The sequence below is a fragment of the Hydra vulgaris genome, chromosome 04 (assembly GCF_038396675.1).
Source record: "Hydra vulgaris chromosome 04, alternate assembly HydraT2T_AEP".
In the NCBI taxonomy this organism is placed as follows: domain Eukaryota; kingdom Metazoa; phylum Cnidaria; class Hydrozoa; order Anthoathecata; family Hydridae; genus Hydra; species Hydra vulgaris.
The window spans coordinates 4453134-4475000 of NC_088923.1; the positions used below are offsets into that span (position 1 = coordinate 4453134).

The 21867-nt window shown below is 26.0% G+C and overlaps 1 protein-coding gene and 1 long non-coding RNA gene across 2 annotated transcripts in view; one reads left to right on the top strand and one right to left on the bottom strand.

The window, feature by feature from the left end:
• Positions 1–21867, bottom strand: part of LOC101235628 (nitric oxide synthase 1) — a 153258-nt gene that overhangs the window by 128751 nt on the left and 2640 nt on the right. The window contains exon 2 of the mRNA XM_065795281.1: positions 12737–12876. Within this exon, the coding sequence (XP_065651353.1) occupies positions 12737–12811 (75 nt within the window). The 5' untranslated portion in view covers positions 12812–12876. The remainder of the gene's footprint in view (positions 1–12736; positions 12877–21867) is intronic.
• On the top strand, positions 9133–12022 carry LOC136079523 (uncharacterized). Its single transcript, XR_010637984.1, has 2 exons — positions 9133–10500; positions 10636–12022. It is a non-coding gene; the product is annotated as an uncharacterized LOC136079523 (long non-coding RNA).

A 21867-nucleotide genomic window follows, 5' to 3' on the forward strand; every position in this document is an offset into this window, starting at 1 on the left:
TTAACACATGTCAAATTTTTTTTGATAAAATTTGACATGTGTTAATAATTTTCAATATAGTTGTAAGTAACAACTGCTTTTAAGCAACTTATTACAAGCATTGCCTTCCAAACGATTCTACCTTTGGAAGTATACTCTGCAGATGTTTATCGTAAACAGATATCGGTGACAGACTGTAACCCACACTTTTTTTAAAATTTTGTCTACAACACCTAACAGTATATGTAGACCAAGAATACTTACAAGCTCTATTATTTTTTTATTTTTGCCCCGTTTAATAAAGAATTTTAAACAACATTTGTGTATATTTTCGCACTTTTTAATTTTTTTCGCAGATTCTACAATCTGCACAAAGATTCTAAAGAATAATGATCAGCTTTTTGAAAGTTATGAGATGAGGTCATGCAAAACGGATAAGGGTGCTTTGATGTTGCAGTCTGTTTTCTAACCATTTAAAGCAAAACCTTTAGATCTTCAGATACTGTGTAATTTAAGGAAGAAATATTCAATTTATCAAAACTATTGTATGTTTTGTTCAATGAAGGCAAATTATGCGATAACTTACAAATCATAACAAAATTATTTTAAAAATTAGCTTTAAACTCATAAGTAAATTGTTAATAAAAAGTTTTAGGCATTTAACTTCAATTAAAACTTCATACCTTAACGGAAGTTTTAGTTAAAGTTTGTTCAATTTATTTACACACACAGGGATGTTAAATTCCTTGTGTCACTTAAAAATAGCAATCTGGACAAATAAGTCATTGTGCAGGTTTTTTGAAACGTTTTCGGTCTTTTTAAACAAGTGTTCCCGAAACATATTCAACTAAACAATTATTTTAATTTGAGGTTATTAAATAACAATCTCAAAATCGTGAACCCCATTTTTCATAATAAAAAACCGGTGTAAAACCGGTTATCCGGTTTTATAATTTTAAAAAACCGGAAACCGGTTTTTTGAAAATTTTCGGTTTTACCAAGCTCTAACGCTACTATATATGTATATATATATGTATATATATATATATATATATATATATATATATATATATATATATATATATATATATATATATATATATATATATATATATATATATATATATATATATATATATATATATATAGGAATAATACTTTTTCTATTTTTGATTTGAGTCTGTTTTTACATATAAAACATTCACATTTTCTCCCTCTAATAACTTTGGAATACCAGTCTAAATTTCACAGCATATGTCTAGTAACTATAGTTGCCATAATAACGTAACTAAATTTTAATTAAAGTACATTATGTATAAATAAGTACATTTTACCTTCATACCACGGTCGCATAGTGAAGTAAGGGTCAGTCCCAGCAACTTTTTTTGTACATTTTGAGCAAAGCATGATAGGAAGGTTTGAGTTGTTAACTAAATATTCTTTACAGAATATAGCTTTGGTAAAGTTTGATTAGTCTTTTTTTTTTTATGTTCATTTATATATGTTGTTTTATCATTATTTACAGGTCTTAAATCCTTTCAATTCCTGAAGTAGCAAATGCAAAACAGTTTAACAAAATCAACGTGTTTTTCGCATGATTAAGCATTTTAAAGTTAATAGTTCAGTTTGCAATTTAACTTTAAAACTCAAAAAACATGCTCGATGGAATTTTTTTTAATACAATTTTGTGGTACTAAAGAAAATCCTTCTATCACTAACCACTCCCACCCCTAATGTATGATTCCTAAAAAAAAATTTCAAAAAAAATTTTTGTGTTATATTAAACTAGATTGAAATTTATTGACAGATATCAAATTTCATCGAAAAAAAATTTCTTGTTTAGAAGCTACGACCGTTCAAAATTATTTCAGTCTAAATATAGGTATTTTCGGTCAGAGAATTTAAAACTGGGCATATCCGATCTTCAAGAGTGGTCACGATCGCTCAGGTGATCATTTTAGGGGTGGTCAAGGGTGGTCCTGGAATATCCTGATGGTTTTTCAATTAGATGGTACATGTTGTGTGTCTAAATATAAGTAATTAATATCAGGAAAATCAAATCTAGCCATATTTGGTCTCCAGGAGTGGTTACAATCGCATAGGTAGTTGTGGTCATGGGTTGTCAAGATATTTTCGTGATTTTTATTATATATGTTCCTAATTTCTTTGATATAAACAAATAACGTTCAATAAAGTTGAACTTTATTATAATAATCTAGGTGATTACATACATCATACATTAGTACATCAAGAGCCTCTTGGCCTCCTCAGGGTGATTGGAGCCTTTGACTTTTCCCTGACTCCTTCTTATTCTGGACACCTTAGTAACGTAGCTACAACATATTTTCATCATTAGATCATAATTTGTTTGAGGCCTGGAGAATTTCATTGTGTTGTACTCTTTGTTGCTTTAGTCTAAAACAAGTATATCGCGGTGTATGAAATGACTAGTTTTTACAGTTAAGTTACTGGTTTTTCAATTTATGGGCGTTATTTAAATGAACAAAACACGTTTGACACATTTAAAATACAATTTTCTAGGTGAAAACGGCATTTTTGAAAAGTTATTAAGACGACATTAAAATTGAAAGTACTAGATGATGTAGTATTCTCACTTTTAACACAACGAGAAATTAAAAAAACTTTTTCCTCGTAACAAGCTAATTCTCTTTACTAAATCAAACTCTTCTTTTTACATAAATAAAAACTTTTTGCATACATAAATACAAATGATAAATATTCTCTTTAGTGACGGATCCAGCCTTTTTTCGGTGTTTGAGAAGCTAACTTCTAGGCATGGATCAAACTCCAAACATTGGTATGTTTACATTTATGTCGAATAATGATGATTTGCAAAAAGTTGCGATGATTGGAGACTGGGAACAAATAAGCCCCTAAACTTCGTCAACCTTACCTTCCCCCACCACGACCACCCACCCTAAATGTGAGGGCAACAAGTTGATAAATATTTTTGGTACTATAATCAGCTAAATCATATGCATCAATAAATTTTAAGTTTCATAGTGTTATCTTTCAGCGCTCAAAAATTATGACCGTATAAGCCCCCCTCAATTTGAGGGGGTTACAAACTTTATAAGTTCATAATTTTTTAGAGATAATACTATGTAAATTAAAATTTATCGATGAATATAAGTTTAGTTGAGAATCGTATAAAAAATATTTTGTCAACTTGTTGCCCTCACGTTTGGGGTGAGGGAGGGATGAAATTTTGGTGTTTATTTGTTCCCAGCCTCCAAACCCTTATTTGTTCCCTCCTCTTTCATAAAATGTTACATAATTTTTCACAGTAACATTAAAATTGCTATTTAAAAAAGATTTTAACAGATTTAAATGTTAAACGCATGAAGACGCATAAAGAACAGTTTTTTTCTTCAGTTTTTAAAGCAAAATCTACGATTGGGTATCATTTATAATAAAAAGCCTAGCACCTACTGCGCTCAGCTGAGCTCAAAAAATTTGGTTATAGATTTTTATCTATATACGAAAGTGTAATTTAAAGTAGATGGCATTTGCGGCCATGTGTTTTTTGGCTTGTGTAAAGGTTAAATAAAATGTAGCGCACTTTAAGGGGTTTTATTGAAAAACACTTTGAAAAAAAGCAAGCATAAAAAATAAATTTTCATATTTCTTTTTCTTATTTCAATATATCATGTCAATGGACTAATATAAACTTTTAAGAGATTAAAATGTTGTAATATTTTCTTGCTGACCTCGTGTTTCATTTGTATATGATTTTTTACATTTTCGCCAATATTTGAAAAAAAAAATATTGCCATTTTTGTTGTAAAATTGATATACTAAGTTTAATCACAGTAGGGAAAAAATTATATCAATTTTAGAGTGCTGGGGGTCTCTAGATTACATTTACAAAAAGAAATTACTCCAATATAAAAGTTGGTTGTGAAGGGTTTTGCTCAGCTAGCCCACTGTGCGCTGCGTAAGAGCATTTAACCAGGAAATTCACGCTACTTTCTTTATCATTGTTGCTTATCTGGCATTTAACCTTGGATCAGAGCAAGTACTCTAACCACTGCGCCACGGCTGCTTTGATCAATTGAAAATATGTTGAAAATACATATTGATTCCAGTTAGAAATCTACCCACAGCGCTATGCATGCTAAGATAAAAAGTATATCTCATGGATAGACATTTTGATGTATTCACAAAAGATAAAGGAAAAAGTTAATCAACGAGGTAGTAATGATACAAATGCATTCTTGTGTTTGTATAAGAGTATAGAATATAGTATAATAATATATTATATTATATACTTTATATAATAATACATAATGTAGAATATAACATGTTTTTACGGGAGTATTTAATATACTCGTGAAAGAGAAAACAGTATATTCTTTGAAAAGTGTGTAATATATTCTCAGAAAAGAATAGAAAGTACTGTAAGGAGAGAACTTGATATTCTCACCGGAAAAATAAAAGGTTATCGGCAAGTTTCAGCCACAGATGTATCTTTGTGAAATGCGCATGCGTGTTTATGTAAGAATCAAGGTTGGGTCATATTTTATTAGTAAGCAGCTTTTAAGTTGTGGAAAGAAAGACTCCGCTAAGCAATTAATAATTTTTCTCGTAAACAAAACGTATTTTTTTGAGTTTTTATTGAAGTAAAAGTTTATAATAGCAGTTTAATAGATCCTGCATGCAAGGTTGACTTAGTGGAATTGGTAGTCATTTTTTTAAAAGTTTTAGATAATTTTTTGAGTTTATCTTTTCCATTTTTACATTTAAAAAAACATTTTTAAAAACAAGTTTTATTTGGATAACGTTAAGCTAGTCTGGTGTCGAGCTCTACGAATGATAAGACTCATAGCATGTGAATACAATTAAAATCAATGTAATCGAACATACAGTATTGGATATAGTTTATTTATTTATTTTAAGCTACCGTTCACAAAATACATGTAAAATTATTAGAAGGATTTTTCCAATAAGTTTTTTTTTCAAACTGTCATTGCAAAGTCTTAAAAGTTAACAAGTAGTTTCTTTCATACAGCAAGTTTCTTTTAATAAGAATCTATGCCTCGGACTAAACTGCAAAAGTGGTATATTATGATTACAAAATGGTTTAATGCCTACATACAAAATGCTAAATTGTTTAATTATCAATAAAAACTTTGTTTTGTTTTTTTATACTTTGTTGGTCTTTATATATTCCTGCTGTATATTAATGTTCATTTGGAATGGCACATTGGATATGCTATGTAAAAAGGTTAATAGATATAAAATACAAAAAAATTTTTTAACTAAATGTTTTTTTAAGAACAACATTCAGCTGATTACCACTGAAGCTGATAACTTAAAATCACTAATTTTGCAAAACAATACATGCTACACTTTTTTTTAATTTAAATTTCTAAAATTTTATATCGCATGAAGAACCTACATAAAACTGTATGAATTGAAGGGCTTATTGTGAAACAATGACAAGCCACACTTTTTTCAAAAATGAGTTATTATCATTTTTATAATCATAAATAGTATATGCAATAGCCAAAAAGATATTAGGGCATAATTCTTAAGATTGGAGCTATAATTATAAAATCATCTTACTGAGAGCACTGATTTTATAGATTTAAATAAAGCTTAAAAGTCATTTTTCTCAAATGTTTGTTTTTGTGGCTTGTCATTGTTTTACAATAAGCCCTTCAATTGAAGTCATCAAACAATATTCATATATATATTCAACTGGTAATATGTATCTAAAGACACAATTTCCTCGAAAAAGAAGAAAAAAGTAAAGAATATTGACAAAATAATTATTGCCCAAACCCTTAGTCAATATAGCAGCACTCACATGTTCTTCCTATTTAGTCAGTCGATGTATGTGCTGAAGCCCCCGCAGCTACCTATACAGTATGAAATGTGTATGTTTTATGCTGCATCCATATATGTATGTGTATCTAGTATATATATATATATATATATATATATATATATATATATATATATATATATATGTATATATATATATATTAGGGTGTCGCAAAAAACAACATTTTTGAAAAATATATACAGAGACCCCCTTAATGTGTTTTATCTAATACAAAAACACTAGATTTAACATTTTTTTTGAATAAAAAATATTTTAAGGGGTCCCTCAAGACCCTTGAATATTTAATGGGTCCCTAATATTTTCAAAAAAAAAGTTTTTCAACAGTATGTCAACCTGGTACTCAAATAAAGCAAAATTATATAAAGATTTCAAAAATAATATAGATTTCAATTATAGAATTGTTATTTTTGGTTTTTTACATGAAAAATTACATTTTTTAACAAAAAACAAAAAAATGTATTTTTAATGTATTTTTATGACAATTTTGATAAATAAGTTAAAATTTTTTCAAATAAACAGAGAACAGAGCAATTAGTAATAATTTTTTTTTTGAAAATATTAGGGACCTATTACATATTCAAGGGTCTTGAGGGACCCCTTAAAATATTTTTTCTTCAAAAAAATTTTAAATCTAGTGTTTTTGTATTAGATAGAACACATTAAGGGGGTCTCTGCATATATTTTTCAAAAATGTTGGTTTTGTCCTAATATATGTATATATTTAAACAATTTTAAAACGTATAGAACAGAGCAATTAGTAATAAATTAGTAATCACTTAACAAAAACTTTTTTCATTTAACATAGTGTTTCATTAATAAAGACTCATCATAAATCTTTTTAATGAATCTTTATTGATGAAACTGTTAAATGAAAAAAAAAATTTTCAAGTGATTTTCTACTAATTTATATATATATATATATATATATATATATATATATATATATATATATATATATATATATATATATATATATATTTATATATATATATATATATATATATATATATATATATATATATATATATATATATATATATATATATATATATATATATGTAAATTATGTTAGTGTATTTTACAAATAGAGTGCTCAATGTTCTTAAAGAACAGAGCAATAATAAATTAGTAAAAAACACTTATCTAACTTTTATCTTCGACTTGCAGTTTCACCATTGCTCTTCCTGATGATCCAGCAATGGTGAAACTGCAAGTCGAAGATAAAAGTTAGATAAGTGTTTTTTACTAATTTATATATATATATATATATATATATATATATATATATATATATATATATATATATATATATATATATATATATATATATATATATATATACAGTACTGTTCAAGTTATTATGATAATTGAGAAAAATTTTTAAAATAAACTTTACTTGTACTTTTTGTCATTAAAATGCATTATAGTAGATAAATATTATGATTAATATCATACCTGGGGGATTACTGTGAGATTTTAGTGCCTGCATATTAGATTTGTATTTTAAAATTTTAAAAAATACGTTAGTAATGTTCTTAGGTATGAATATTCAATTTTTTCAATTATTTGCAATTAGGCAGGGATTTTTTTGCAAGAAGTTAGGCTACCAGAAATGACTTGATTTGAGGTCCTGAAACTAGACCATCAACTTCATGTACAAAATAAAAATAGTCTTCAGTGTTTAATTGTTTTATTTATTTACTTTAGTAGCAATGGGGGAAAAAAAAATCTCCCCGTAAAAGGGGTCAGGTTAAAGTTCTCTTGGAGAATACAGAGCTTACTCAATGTCAGATAGCTTTAAAATGTGGGGTGACTTAGAGCATCGTGTCAAGCATAAAAAAGAACATGCAACATGGCTCAACTGGTACTCCAAAATGTAAAGGAAAATACGCAAGAAAGCGGATATCATCACAACAAGATACTTGAGCTTTGGCGAGACTCTCTTAATCTAACCGCAAGATAACATCACGCAGATTGATGGTTGAAATGAACACTTTAGGTGAGTAGCAGCACATTTTTTGGATAAATCAAAACTGGAAATATTGGACAACGATTGCCGCTATGTAAGAAGAAGGCCAGGAAAAGAGTTTCTTCCACAGTGTCTGGCGCAGAAGGTCAAACATCTGACTAAAGTCATGGTTTGGAGCATGATATCTTTCAAAGAACCTGGACGTCTATACATTGCAGATGGCATGATGAATGCGAAACAGTACAAGAAAGTGATGAGAACTTGCCTGATTCCTCAACTAGAGGACTGGTTTCCTGATGGGAACTGCATTTACATGCAAGATGGGGCACCCTGCCATACAGCAAACATTATCAAGGATTACTTTGTTGACATTGATATGGAAGTGTTGCCCTGGCCGGCAAGTAGTCCTGATATGAACCCAATTGAAGGGATATAGCACAATCTGAAAGACAGAGTAAACAAGGTCACCACCACTAACAAATGTGACCTAATCGAATGCATTAATCATGTATGGTATCACAATCCGGATATCACACAGTTTATTTCCAAATACTATGCAAGTATGTCGAATAGAATTGCAGGGCTTATAAAAGTCAAGGGTGGTGCAACCAAATACTGAAAACATATGCACAATCAGTAAATTGTATGCAGTACATCTATGTTTGCTAAATTTGGGCTTATATATTGAATACGAGGAATAAAAACAAATTTATAGTGTAAAAAACAAGTTTTTTGTCAATTATCGTAATAATTTGAACAATACTGTGTGTGTGTGTTTATATATATATATATATATATATATATATATATATATACATACATACATACATACATACATACATACATACATACATACATACATACATACATACATACATACAGAAATAGATTTTCCAAAAAGTATTATTTTTACTGTTAAATATTAATCTGTTAAATAATTATTTACATTCTGTTTTTTTTGTATGTGTGTATATATATATATATATATATATATATATATATATATATATATATATATATATATATATATATATATCAGTTCTCGGAATTTGGGATGGTATTAGGCAATGCTGACCTAACTGCTGATCTAGAAGTGTTTGAGGTCAGCAAAAATTTCTGACTTCGTTTTTATGTTTTATTGTGTAACTTTAGTGTCAAGATTTTTTTTGCCACTCTAATACTGATCTCTGACATTAAGGTTGGCAAAATATTGCCGACCTCATTTTCACTAATTCCGAGGGCTGGTGTTAGGGATTACATATTTTTCTATGTTATAGACTTTTTTATATTCTCTTAATTATACTTTAGAGATGCCAAAATAGTAATGTGTATATGAAAAACTAACTATCAAAGTACCAAAAATAATAAAATAGAATGTTTTCTGTCTACTTGCATTTTGGTACAAATAATAGCAGAATTAAACTCTGATATCTTTCATATAAGCAGTAATGAATGGCAAGGTTGGATTTTTTTACCGTTCTTGTTTCAATTTTATATACGAAAACTGATTTTTAATATTATGAATTTGCATATTGGATGTAACATAGGTGGCATTTTTTTGAATCTTCTGGCATATGCAGACGATATTGTCTTAATTGCACCATCTTGATTTGCATTGCAAAAATTACTAACTGTTAATACGTCATTTAATACCAAGAAAACAGTGTGTATGGTTTTTAATCGAAAACAGAAATGTAGTATTGTTTTATACAAATTTCCTCAGTTTACCTTAGCTGGTTGTGAATTGGTTTTTGTGAACATACTTGAAAGCAGTTTCACTGATAATGCTGATAGAAATAGAGAGATTAAATTTTTATATATATACAAATATTCTCAACAGATGATTCAACAGATGAATTTATGTAAAAACTAAAAGTCAAAAGTTATTTAAGATGTACTGCTTGTGTTTGTAACAATGCAACAATGTATGTATTAAACATAATTATTATGTTTAGTTTAACTATGGACCTTATTACTCGTTAACTTATGAACTACATGTTGTCTGAAATAAATAAATAAATAGAAATAAAATCTTAGAAAAAATACCAGTTATTGATTTCCTAAAGATAAAGAACAAAATTGTATTTGGATAAAAAGTATTCTAAATTTTAATCTTTTAGTTTCATATGAAACTCTTATTTACCAATTACATTGGCCAGCAATTTTTGAAAAAGTAATAGGAAAACGACAATCAAAAATGCCACCCTCTGTATGGCCACAAATACCTTCAAGCCAAATACCTAATCCATTATCATTCATTGCACAACACAGAAATCTTTAAGCGTTGTTCAAAATGTTACAATTGATGAACTTCATTGTTATTTTTTTTGTATGGCAACATATATTTATTTTCAAAATGTTTTATCTAATCTAATCTAATAACATTTTAATTTCAACAAGTAACATATATGGTTAAAAATATAATTTATAATGGGTTTTCCTCTATTTCTTGTTGAAATTTTTAAGAATTTACCTTATGAAACATTCCATTGTGGAATAATGTTTCATATAAAATTAATGTAAAATTCGTATATAAGTATTGTAGATTCTTGGTCAAAGTTTAAGGAAATTGTACATTTTTTAAATCTCATTTAGGCAGATCATAAGAAAAACATTCAGCAACTAATATCAGTTGAGTCTGCAAAGATGATTGGAAACAAAGTATATGCAACATACAATTGTACGTAGTTATGAATATTTTTCAACATATTGTGCTTTATGCAATTAACTAAGATATGATTTGGAATTGCTGTCAGTTTTTACTTTGACAACTGATACAAAATCTGTGATGCTTTTTTAAATTTATGCTTCTTAGACTCAGTTTTTAAAAACATTGAAGAAAAACAAAAAATGTATGCAATTATTCATGGTGAAGTATATGTAAAAAAAATGACGCTGTACCATAGATGGATATTATTGGGTAAATCTTTAGATGATCCATCATTATTGGCTGAAACTATGTTTGGAAATATGATATTCTATTTAAAAGGTGGTCCTAAAATTCTATATATGATGATCCCAATTTAAATTTGAATTTTTTCTTGAACAAATAAACTCTATCCTAAGACCTACTAAATCATTCTCTGGTGATGTAAAAGTTGTTATCTGTGACTTCAGTTTGGTGATATGGCTCTTGAAATGTGTTGTAAAAATGGCAAAGGAGTTAAGCAGTTATTTAATGATACTGTATTTATTAGCAATGAGTCAAGATTACATTCATCTTGGTATGTTTACAAGTGACCATTTGGAAAAAGAATTACTTTATAAATGTTCAACAAATTATAGAAATTTCCATATAAATCACCCATCACTGTTGTTTTCTTTAAATATCGACTCTTTTAACTTTAATTCAGGTCATGAGTGTGCTTCTTGCATGTGTTTTATGTGATTATCAATTTCTGATACTACTAAAATGTTTTAGATATGTATTGCTGGTTATGTATGTAGAAATGATTATAATGAAAACAATTTGTTCGATCAAACATTACTTTATTATGAAAAGTTTGGTGACTACCAGTCAATAGATCGTGGTGGTCTTAAAATTCCACAATGTATACTAATAAGTTTTTTTTTGCTTATTTCATTCGATGAAAGATAAAGTTTGTTTTAAGTCCTTGAATGAAATCTTTTGGTTAGTTTCTGAGTTTTACTATTTTGAAATTAATCAGAAATATAGCAACTACACATGCTGATATATTTTTAAACGATTTTGTTGCACAAATTACACCAAAATCTAGCAAAGAACCAACATTAAAAATATTTGAGTTATCAAAAATTTATTTAGAAAATAATGATTTGTTGTTAAAATATATGCAAATATTTTTTGTTTATGTGTGTGTGTAAATTCTAACTTTTTATTACGCTCTAATATAAATATTTCTAAGTAAACTAATTTAACTCATTAATAGTTTTAATTTGACTCTAACTTATAAATTTTTAATGCAGAGCTGCTAATAATCTGGGAAAATAATAGGTCCCCAGTAACGGCTAACGGTTGCGCGATGAAGAGACCATCAGTATAGATCGCCTCGGTTGCGAAATTATAAAAATTTCTAAAATAATCATTTTATAAAATAATAGATTAAAATTGTTATCAAAATAATATTGTAAAAATTGTAACTGAAAAATTTTTAAGCAAAATATTTATACTATATTATCAAATTGATTATTGTAAGAAAAGATTTGTACATCATTATTTTTCATCTAGTTTTACATTTCCTAAGTTTTTATTTTTTGTTCAATTTTTTTTTATTTAATTTATTTTTTGCATTTATAACTTATAAAGTTATAACCAGAATAGATATTGCAAGAAGTAATATTAACGTTATTTTTTTGTTCAATTTTTTTATGAAAAGTAACAGGGTTAATAGAAATAAAGATAGAAGATTAAATAAAAAAATATTTACTTAGTAGTTAAAAATTTAAGAACATTTAGAAGATTTTCAAAGTAAAGCGATGAGAGCTTTTTATTATAACAGAGAAGTTCATTTTTAAAATTCGAAAAAGAAGAGATTTAAAATATTTTCAAAGGTTTATTTAGTGTTTTTCGATTTTTTTTTAGTCTTGATATGAATGATCTAGAAATGATTATATTTTTTAGGGAAGAACGATATAGAAATATAGTATATATAATATATAAATATAAGAAGAATGATATAGAAAGGATTATATTTTTAGGGATGGGCGGATTTTTAATGAAAAACGCAGAGTTCATTAAATGTACATGGTCGCGTAAGTATAGTGTAAATGTACATGGTCGCGTAAGTATGGTGTAAAGAATAACATCTGTTCAAAACTTATTTTCTTCAAGTTGAATAATTAGTGCTCAAGTTACATATTTTATAGCCGAAAAAATGACGCAAATCTGAAAGTAAAATAATGAAAAGTTTATTTGAAAACGAGTTTTAAATATTTACCTCTGCTTTCATATGCAGTGTATCAAATAATATTGATCCGTCTTGGAAGTTTTTTAAAGCTACACCTTTTTCCATTTGTTAAATTATGATTCTTTATCTTTGACTTTGGTCTTTTTTTGGTCTTGTTTTTATATATTAATCTAAATTAAAGTAATTAGAAAAATATTTTAATAAGAGTTTACAATCATTTCTTTTAAAATTCTAAAGTACTTACCCCAGGAAAAACATTTTTTTCGTCTAAGTCACAAAAAAATCTAATTAACTAAATGCTTATATAGAGTAAATGTGAACCAAGTATGCGTATGCTCTTAATATCTACATTTCTTTGATTTCTGATAAATTAGAATTTTAAATTCAGTTTAACTTTGATTTCTTGATTTTAGTTTGTTTGCACTCGAATTTTATTTGCTTTTAGGAATTTAAAAAAACATTTTCTGTACAATAATTGTCAAGAAGCAAGTATTTTTCTAGCTTTCTACTGAGGTATTTCAATAAACAATAAAGATATATTTATATGTTTTGAGTTGATTATCATGGTGATATATAGTTATACTATATATCACCATGATCGATTGAAATTTGGACGATTCTAAATTGAGTTTCCTCAAAAACCACTTAATCAATGGATTTTTTTTATAATGATGCTTTAATTAGTTTTTTTGTGAGTGGGTGCAGTTTTGTTTACTTCTCATTAGTTTCTTCAATGTTGAGTAAAGAGTCTGAAAGTTGAAATAAAATTTCGAAATTTTACATTTCAAAATTTATCGTTCTCATATTCTATGATTTCAAAAAAATGTAAAGTTCCAAAACCAACTGTTAGAATTGTTATAAATAGTTATAAGGAAAATAAAACCGTAAAAAGAAAATCGGGAAGTGGTTAAATAACAAGATTTATTTCCAAAAAGTACCTAAATTAATTGACGACTCAATTCATCGAAATCAATACTAATATCAGTCAAAACGTTATAAAGCTTCTGACAAATTTAAGTACATTTGAGTTGAAAAATTTGCTCCCAAGTTCCTTGTATGGCAGGCTATTCGCAGTTGTGGTTTAAAGGCTCTCCTTTCATAACAAATCAATCTTTGACATCAGATCTATATGTGACTGAATGCTTGAAAAAATTTCTTCCTCTAATTAAAAAGCACAAACAACCAACCTTATTTTGACTAGATCTGGCATCGATCCACTATTCCAAAAAAGTAATGAAGTGGTATAAGAAAAATAGAGTCATTTTTATTCAAAAGGATGCTAATCCACCAAACAGTCCGAGGCAACGAGTAATCGAATCTTACTGGGCAATTGTGAAAAGAACATTGAGGAAAAGAGGCAAATGTGCAAATAGTGTTAAAAAATTTCGTGATTTACGGATTAATGCGACAAAAAAAATGACGCAAAGTAAAATTGTGGAGATTATGGCGGGTACTTTACAAAAAAATCAAATTACTTGAACGTCGTAAAGTTAAGGGTGAATTTGTTGAAATAAAGAATAATTATGTAAGCATCATTATAAAAAAAGTCATTACAATAGATTATGTGGTTTTTGAGAAAACTTAATTTAAAATCGTCCAAATTTCAACCGATCATGGTGATATATAGTATAACTATTCTAAGCATATTTAAATTCAGTTTAGATTCTATTAGGTTAAAAATGTTTTAAGAAAGTCTACACAAGCTAATTGCTCTTTCAAAAAACGTCTCTTCCAGAAATATTGTATCAATCTGTATCAAACACGTAAAAATTATTAATTGTTGATAAAGTTGAAAAATTTTAACGCCATAAAATATATCGCAGTTTTATTAAAACTAATTTTACTTTTTAACAGTTTCAGCATTTAATTTTTAATTGTTTAAATATGATAAACAGAATATATTTTTAATAAGCTTTATTACCTATATTTACCTGAAACACGAGCTAAATTTAGGATCTAATAAACAGAATGTATTTTTAACAAGTTTTATTAACCTAAGTTAACTTGGAACACAAGCTAAATTTAGTCTCTATTAAGCTTTCAGGAATATATCAGTCACTGCTTACCTACATAAACTTACTCTCTTTTTGCATTTGCACCAAAGTTATTATTTACTCTCTCTCTCACTCCCTCTCTCTTTCTCTCTCTCTCTCTCTCTCTCTCTCTCTCTCTCTCTCTCTCTCTCTCTCTCTATATATATATATATATATATATGTGTGTGTGTGTGTGTGTGTGTGTGTGTGTGTGTGTGTGTGTGTGTGTGTGTGTTTGTGTGTGTGTCTTGAACAATTTAAAAATAAGTTTTATAATTATCAGTTAAAAAAAGTTATAAATACCATATTAACAACAAACAAATAAGTAAATGCTGTCAAAGATTAATTAAAATAACTCTCGATCACACTTTTTGTCGAGATTTCCAGTGTAATGTAGAACATATAATAATATCAGAGAAAAATTTATTTAATTGCATAATCTTAGTAAAGTTAAAATCGTACAAACTCATATAGTTACGTATCCCAGAACTAAAAATAAGTTTGAAAATTGATGAAGGGGTAGAGAATGTACACTAAAAAGGTTGTGCTTTTCTTTTGTAAATATATTTCTTTGTATAGAAAAGCTTTTATTTGTGAAAATTCCTTTTCTATATATTGACAACAAACAAAAGAAAAACTAAGCAGAGAACCGTCAAAGCCAAGTTGAATAAAACACATACAATCTATAATATGTATACGCTTTGCTCATATGGCAATAACACTGAAATGATAAAAAACTATAACTATTGAGTCATTTGTATATATACATATATATATATATATATATATATATATATATATATATATATATATATATATATATATATATATACATATATATATATATATATATATATATATATATATGTATATATATATACATATATATATATATATATATATATACATATATATATATATATATACATATATATATATATATATATATATATATATATATATATATATATATATATATATATATATATATATATATATATATATATATATATATATATATATACATATATATATATATACATATATATATCATTATATGATAAAAAAAATTTATGGAAAAATAATACAGTTACAGTTCTTAAGCATAAAATAACGCCCATCCTTTACTGATAACTTTTAATTATTGTAAACCTAATTATATGTAAACGATTGCTTTGAATCGTTGTTTTTTTTCAATTATAATTCAACTAGATTCTTGGAGTTCGTGATTTCTGGATTCTTCAACAAGTTTTTAAAACATTGTTCAAAATAACTCAGCCAGGAGTAATTCGACTCTTTTATAATGTTTGATTAAATTTAGAGACGATGTTTATAACTCAATAAACTAAGGATTCTTGTTGTTTTATTATATTTCCTTTGTTTGCATATAATCACATTAAAAATGAATGTACGCCTTTATCGATGTGCATGTGATAAAACGATTAAGCAATGTCAAATTTAAAAAGGTTATTTTATATAATGAGTTATTAATTAGCTTGTTTGTATTCTAATAATTTGATTATTGCTTGTATTTTTTTTTATATTGAAGATTAGTATTCCTTATTTATTTTATATATATATATATATATATATATATATATATATATATATATATATATATATATATATATATATATATATATATATATATATATATATATATATATATATATATAATTCGTCAAATTTGTTATTATTAGTAATAAAATTGACAAGATAAAATCAATAAAAATTAAAATTATAAATAATATCTTTTATTAATAATTTAAGTTATCAAAGTTATCAAGTACTTGCTTGTCGTTTGCTAAATTACTAAATTTAGCAAAACTCTTTCGTTTTAACGATACATCATATTGATAAATGAAATACAGGCAAAGAATTTTAAGTAAATACCGAGATATATATTTATAAATGTGTGTGTATGTGTGCTGTTGTGTATGTATGCATGTTGTTGCTTTACTTATTATTATTGCTAGTATTTTCCTTTAATACTTTAACTTTTTTTATAAAAAAGCAAAACTATTAGTTTTGTTGTTGAAACCGATTTTGCTTATCGTTAGCACTTGACGCCACTTGTGTACGCATTTTATTATGCCTTTAGCTACGTCCTTCATTGCACGAACATATTTTCTTAAAAGTTGTTTAGTGTAAAAGCGTTTGTGTTTGTTTTGAATTGTTTTTGGTGAATTGACCACTTATCGTGCTTCGTCTAGAAACTAATAAAAATAATTTGACTAGAAATTTCTTTCATTAATTATATGATGCAATCTTGACAACTTTGAGAAGTTATAGTTATATTCGGAACACATTTAATAGAGAATTTTGGAAAATGTAAATTTTGACAATTTATGAGTTTAGAAACCACTTATTAGAAATTTTTTAATAAGTTTTTTAATGCAAAAAATGTAAATTCAAAAAACGGTTATTTCTTTTAATTATATTTTTTCTCTGATATATAAGTTTGCTTTTTTTTCCCGGGAAATGAATTTTAAAACATCAAACTTTAAAACGTCAAATTTTTAAATCATCAAATTTTAAAACATTAAATAAAATATTTTCAATAATTATTTTACTTTATTCTTCTCAACTTTTAAGTAGAATTACGCAAAATTAGTTTAATTAATTTTAATTTTATGAAACATCAAAAATAAATGAAAGTTTTGATAATAAGTCAAAATTTTATAATTTTAAATTAACTTTTTTTAGTTTCTCGATCGTGTATTTATTGACTTATCTTAAAATGCGTTTCAAATTTGTTGACATTCTTCACAATAAAGCCTGGGACATATTAATAAAATACTTTTATGTAACGTTGGATATACAGGCTAATATTTTTATTGGTCTTATAAATGTTGTTTACAATCTAGATTTTGTGGAATTGTTTTTGGAATCAGTTACACCGTATACAAACACTGTCTCGCATGCTTACAGACATGATTTATGCTCTTACGTAAACCAGGAATCAACAAACTGATATAATACTCTTAAACTACGATTTTTCAAAGTACTTCAGTTCAGTTTCACTTCAGTTCACTAAAGTTGCTTTCCCTATTTCATACTTAAATTCTTCATTCCAGATTTTAATAAATTTTCCGCCTAATTCTAGAAAATAATGTGCTAACAAAAATACCTAATAAGAAACCTTGGCATGAGCGAACCACGTTGGCAATACTTATATATTCTTATTATTCACGTACAAACCGACAACCAAACATTATTGGGACTACTGAACAAAGTATAATATGTTCATATAGTTATAACAAATTTTATAGTTATAAAAGTTATAACAAGTTTTATCTTTCATTGCGTTAGTTCTTTCAGAGTCTTGACTAGGCTCCCCACACCTCCAATTCGGTGGGATCTAACAATTTTAAAAGGCTCCATTTGGAAGTAACACAAAGTCACTTCCAAAAGGTCTCCTAGTCAAAATTAATCAAAGTATTTTTTCTCTGCCATTTTAAAAAGCAAAAATGCGAAAGTCAAAGGAACAGTCAAAAGAACAGAAGGGTTTATTACAAATGATGAAAATACTAAGGATGTTACTATAAATATACAGTAAGGTGTATATAGGCAGTGGCGGATTTTTTGATGTTTGAGCTACAACACCTGTCCCAAGCGTGAGAGCAATAAGTTGTTAAAATGTTTTTTTACTATTTTCAACAAAAATATAGGCATCGATAAACTTTAAAATTCATACAATAATCTTTTAGCTTTGAAAAAATTATGCATTAAAACTTATAAAACTTTTGTCCCCCTCCAATTGTGAGGGTTCATTTTTTATATGGTCATAATTTCTTAAAGCTAAGAGATTATTTTATGAACTTTAAAATTTATTAATCAATATTTAGTAAAGAATAGTAAAAAAATTATTTTATAAACTTATCGCCCTCACGCTTGGGGGAAGATGTAGCAAAAATCTTATGGCATTTTTGTTCCCAGGCATTCTTATTCGACATAAGTATAAACATGTTTGGAATTTGTTCTATTTTTGAAGTTAGCTATTTCAAACATAAAAAATGCTGCATCCGCCGGTAACAATCATAGAAAAACTTTCTATATTTGTTTTCTATCAGGAGCGAACTCTTGCTTTTAATTAAATTTTTTAATTAAAAGCAAGAGTTTATCAAGCAGTATCTCAAGTGCATAATAAATGTGGATTAAATATACTGTCAGTAAAAGTGCTTCATCTAATACATCGTAATATTTTATAAACATTAGTTTGTGATTAACTAATTTATATTGGGAAAGTTCCACTCACAAAAAAAGGTGAAAAAACTAGAAGGTCCAGCCAGTCAACCCACTTTTGAAAATTTCAAAAGTGGGTTGACTGTAAATTAAATAGAAACAGAAACAAAATTGTTTGTTGTTTTCAGAATAGAAATATTTGCAGCATAGAAATCTTTTAACTAATTCTGCATAATCAAATTTAAATCATTAGTAAATTTTGTAAAGATTTTAAGATTTAAACAGTTCACAAATAGGAAAGCTACGAGAACTGGAAAGTGATGTTAATTTTAATCTCGAAGTCTCGGAATTGACATTTAACGCAAAAAAGTTGCTATGTGTGAAAAATATGCCCACATTACTTAGTTTTCTTGCCGATACCGGTGAATTTATCTAGGAATCTGGAAATTTATTAGAGTAAGATTAGCGTTAAAGAAAAAATGTTGAAACCTGGAATTTATGAAGTGGTCTGGGTCTAAGATCTGGTCTGTGTTTAAGTAATTTTCAGGTAAAGTTGTCACGTGAGTAAAATGCCGTAAACTGTTAAGTGAGTTTTTATAACATTGCAAATCATAAGTAGCCAAAATTTAAAAACTTATTTTTATAGTACTTTATAGTATTTTTAATTACAAAAACTTATTCTAATTTACCGCATTATCTAGCTTAAATTGTTATAAAAATAAATCAGCAGGAAGCATATACATTATTCCGAATAAGATAAGTATTGTGAGCTTATGTTTGGAGAAAAAGAGCTACCTATCTAGGATTCGAGCTTATTAATCTTGTTCGCTATTTTGAGAACTAAAATCTCTGTGAGTACTAAACACGTAGTCTGTTCGCAATGCTATATTATAAATTTGTCTTGATGTTTGTTTAATATTCTCTTTATCATTATAATTAAACTATATTTAACGGTTAGAGTTTGGTAATTATTAATCAAGTAAAAAAGATACTTATGCTTATGCTTATAACTAATTAAAACATAATTAACATAATTAACATAATTAACAAAAGACTAAACTCATTAAAGAAAAATATTTTTACAATAAATTATTTTTCAATATAATTCTAAAAAAAAATTCGAAATAAATTTTAATCCAGGCAAAAAGTCTAAAGCAAAAAAATTTTTTCTTATACTTTCACATAATTTTTGTCTTACCTTGGTTACCATACTTGCAAAAAGATGTATATATATATATATATATATATATATATATATATATATATATATATATATATATATATATATATATATATATATATATATATATATATATATATATATATATATATATATATATATATATATATATATATATATATATATATATATATATATATATATATATATATATATATATATATATATATATATATATATATATATATATATATATATATATATATATATATATATATATATATATATATATATATATATATATATATATATATATATATATATATATATATACGTATTAGGGTGTCCCGAAAAACAATATATTTGAAAAATCTATGTTGCCACCCCCTTAATGTGTTCTAACTGATAAAATAACACTGGATTTCAAAAATATTTGAAAAAATTTTTTTAGTGGTGCCCCAAGACGAATGAACATCAGACGGGTCCCTATAATTATCAAAAAAAATATTTCTTCAAAAGTGTATCTTATTAGGTCTCAAAAGAAGCAAAATTATATAAAAATTTTAAAAATAATTATCATTTTATAAAAAAAACATTGCTAAAAAAATTATAATTAAAAAATCTTGTTAAATTCCCTATTTTTCGTTTTTAGTTAAAAAATCCTCATTTTTAATTCACTTAAATCTAAAATAATAATTTAAAAAAAAAAATTTCTTGGTAATATTACCCTACGGGCATTTGTTCGTTTAAATGTCTTTTAAACGTATTCTAAACGTCTTTTAAACGTTCTTTAAGTAAGAATGTTTATAAGACGTTAAAAAGACATTTAGAACGTTACTTTTAAAAACAAACGCCCGCTGGTAGGGACTCATAAAGTTAAAAAAATGTTAAAGAGTCTTGTGCCACCACAAAAAAATATTTTTTATTCAAATATATTTTAAATCCAGTGTTATTTTATCTTATAGAACACATTAAGGGGGTGGCAACAAAGATTTTTCAAAAATGTTGTTTTTTGGGACACCCTAATATATATATATATATATATATATATATATATATATATATATATATATATATATATATATATATATATATATATATATAAGTAAAAATGTTTAGAAGACGTTAAAAAGACATTTAAAATATATTTAGAACGTCTCTTTTAAAAACAAACGCCCGCTGGGTAGGAACCCATTAAATGTTAAAGAGTCTTATATATATATATACATATATATATATATACATATATATATATATATATATATATATATATATATATATATATATATATATATATATGTATATATATATTTCGAAATATATATATATATATATATATATATATATATTTCGATTTAAAATATTAAATATATGTAGTAGTTATCAATGTAAGTAATTATAATATAATGTATAAGTACTATGTAATATATAAAATACTTTGTTATATATACTTCAATGTACTATATAATACTGTATAATGTACTATGTAATATACAAAAGCAGCAACAACGTTAGCATAACGCGAAAAAAATCACCAATAATAACAGCAGTAAGAAAATCATTTTTTTTTTTATGTCAAAAAATCGATACCAAAGATTACAAAATCGACTTAACGCAACAACAACTACAACAACTCAAATATTTCACTTAAATCTAAAATATGATTAAGTTTAGTTGAATAAAAAGTAAATTAGCATAAACTTATTTTAACAAAAGTATTAAATTAATCATAATTGTATACGTTGATAGTATTTAATTTTGTT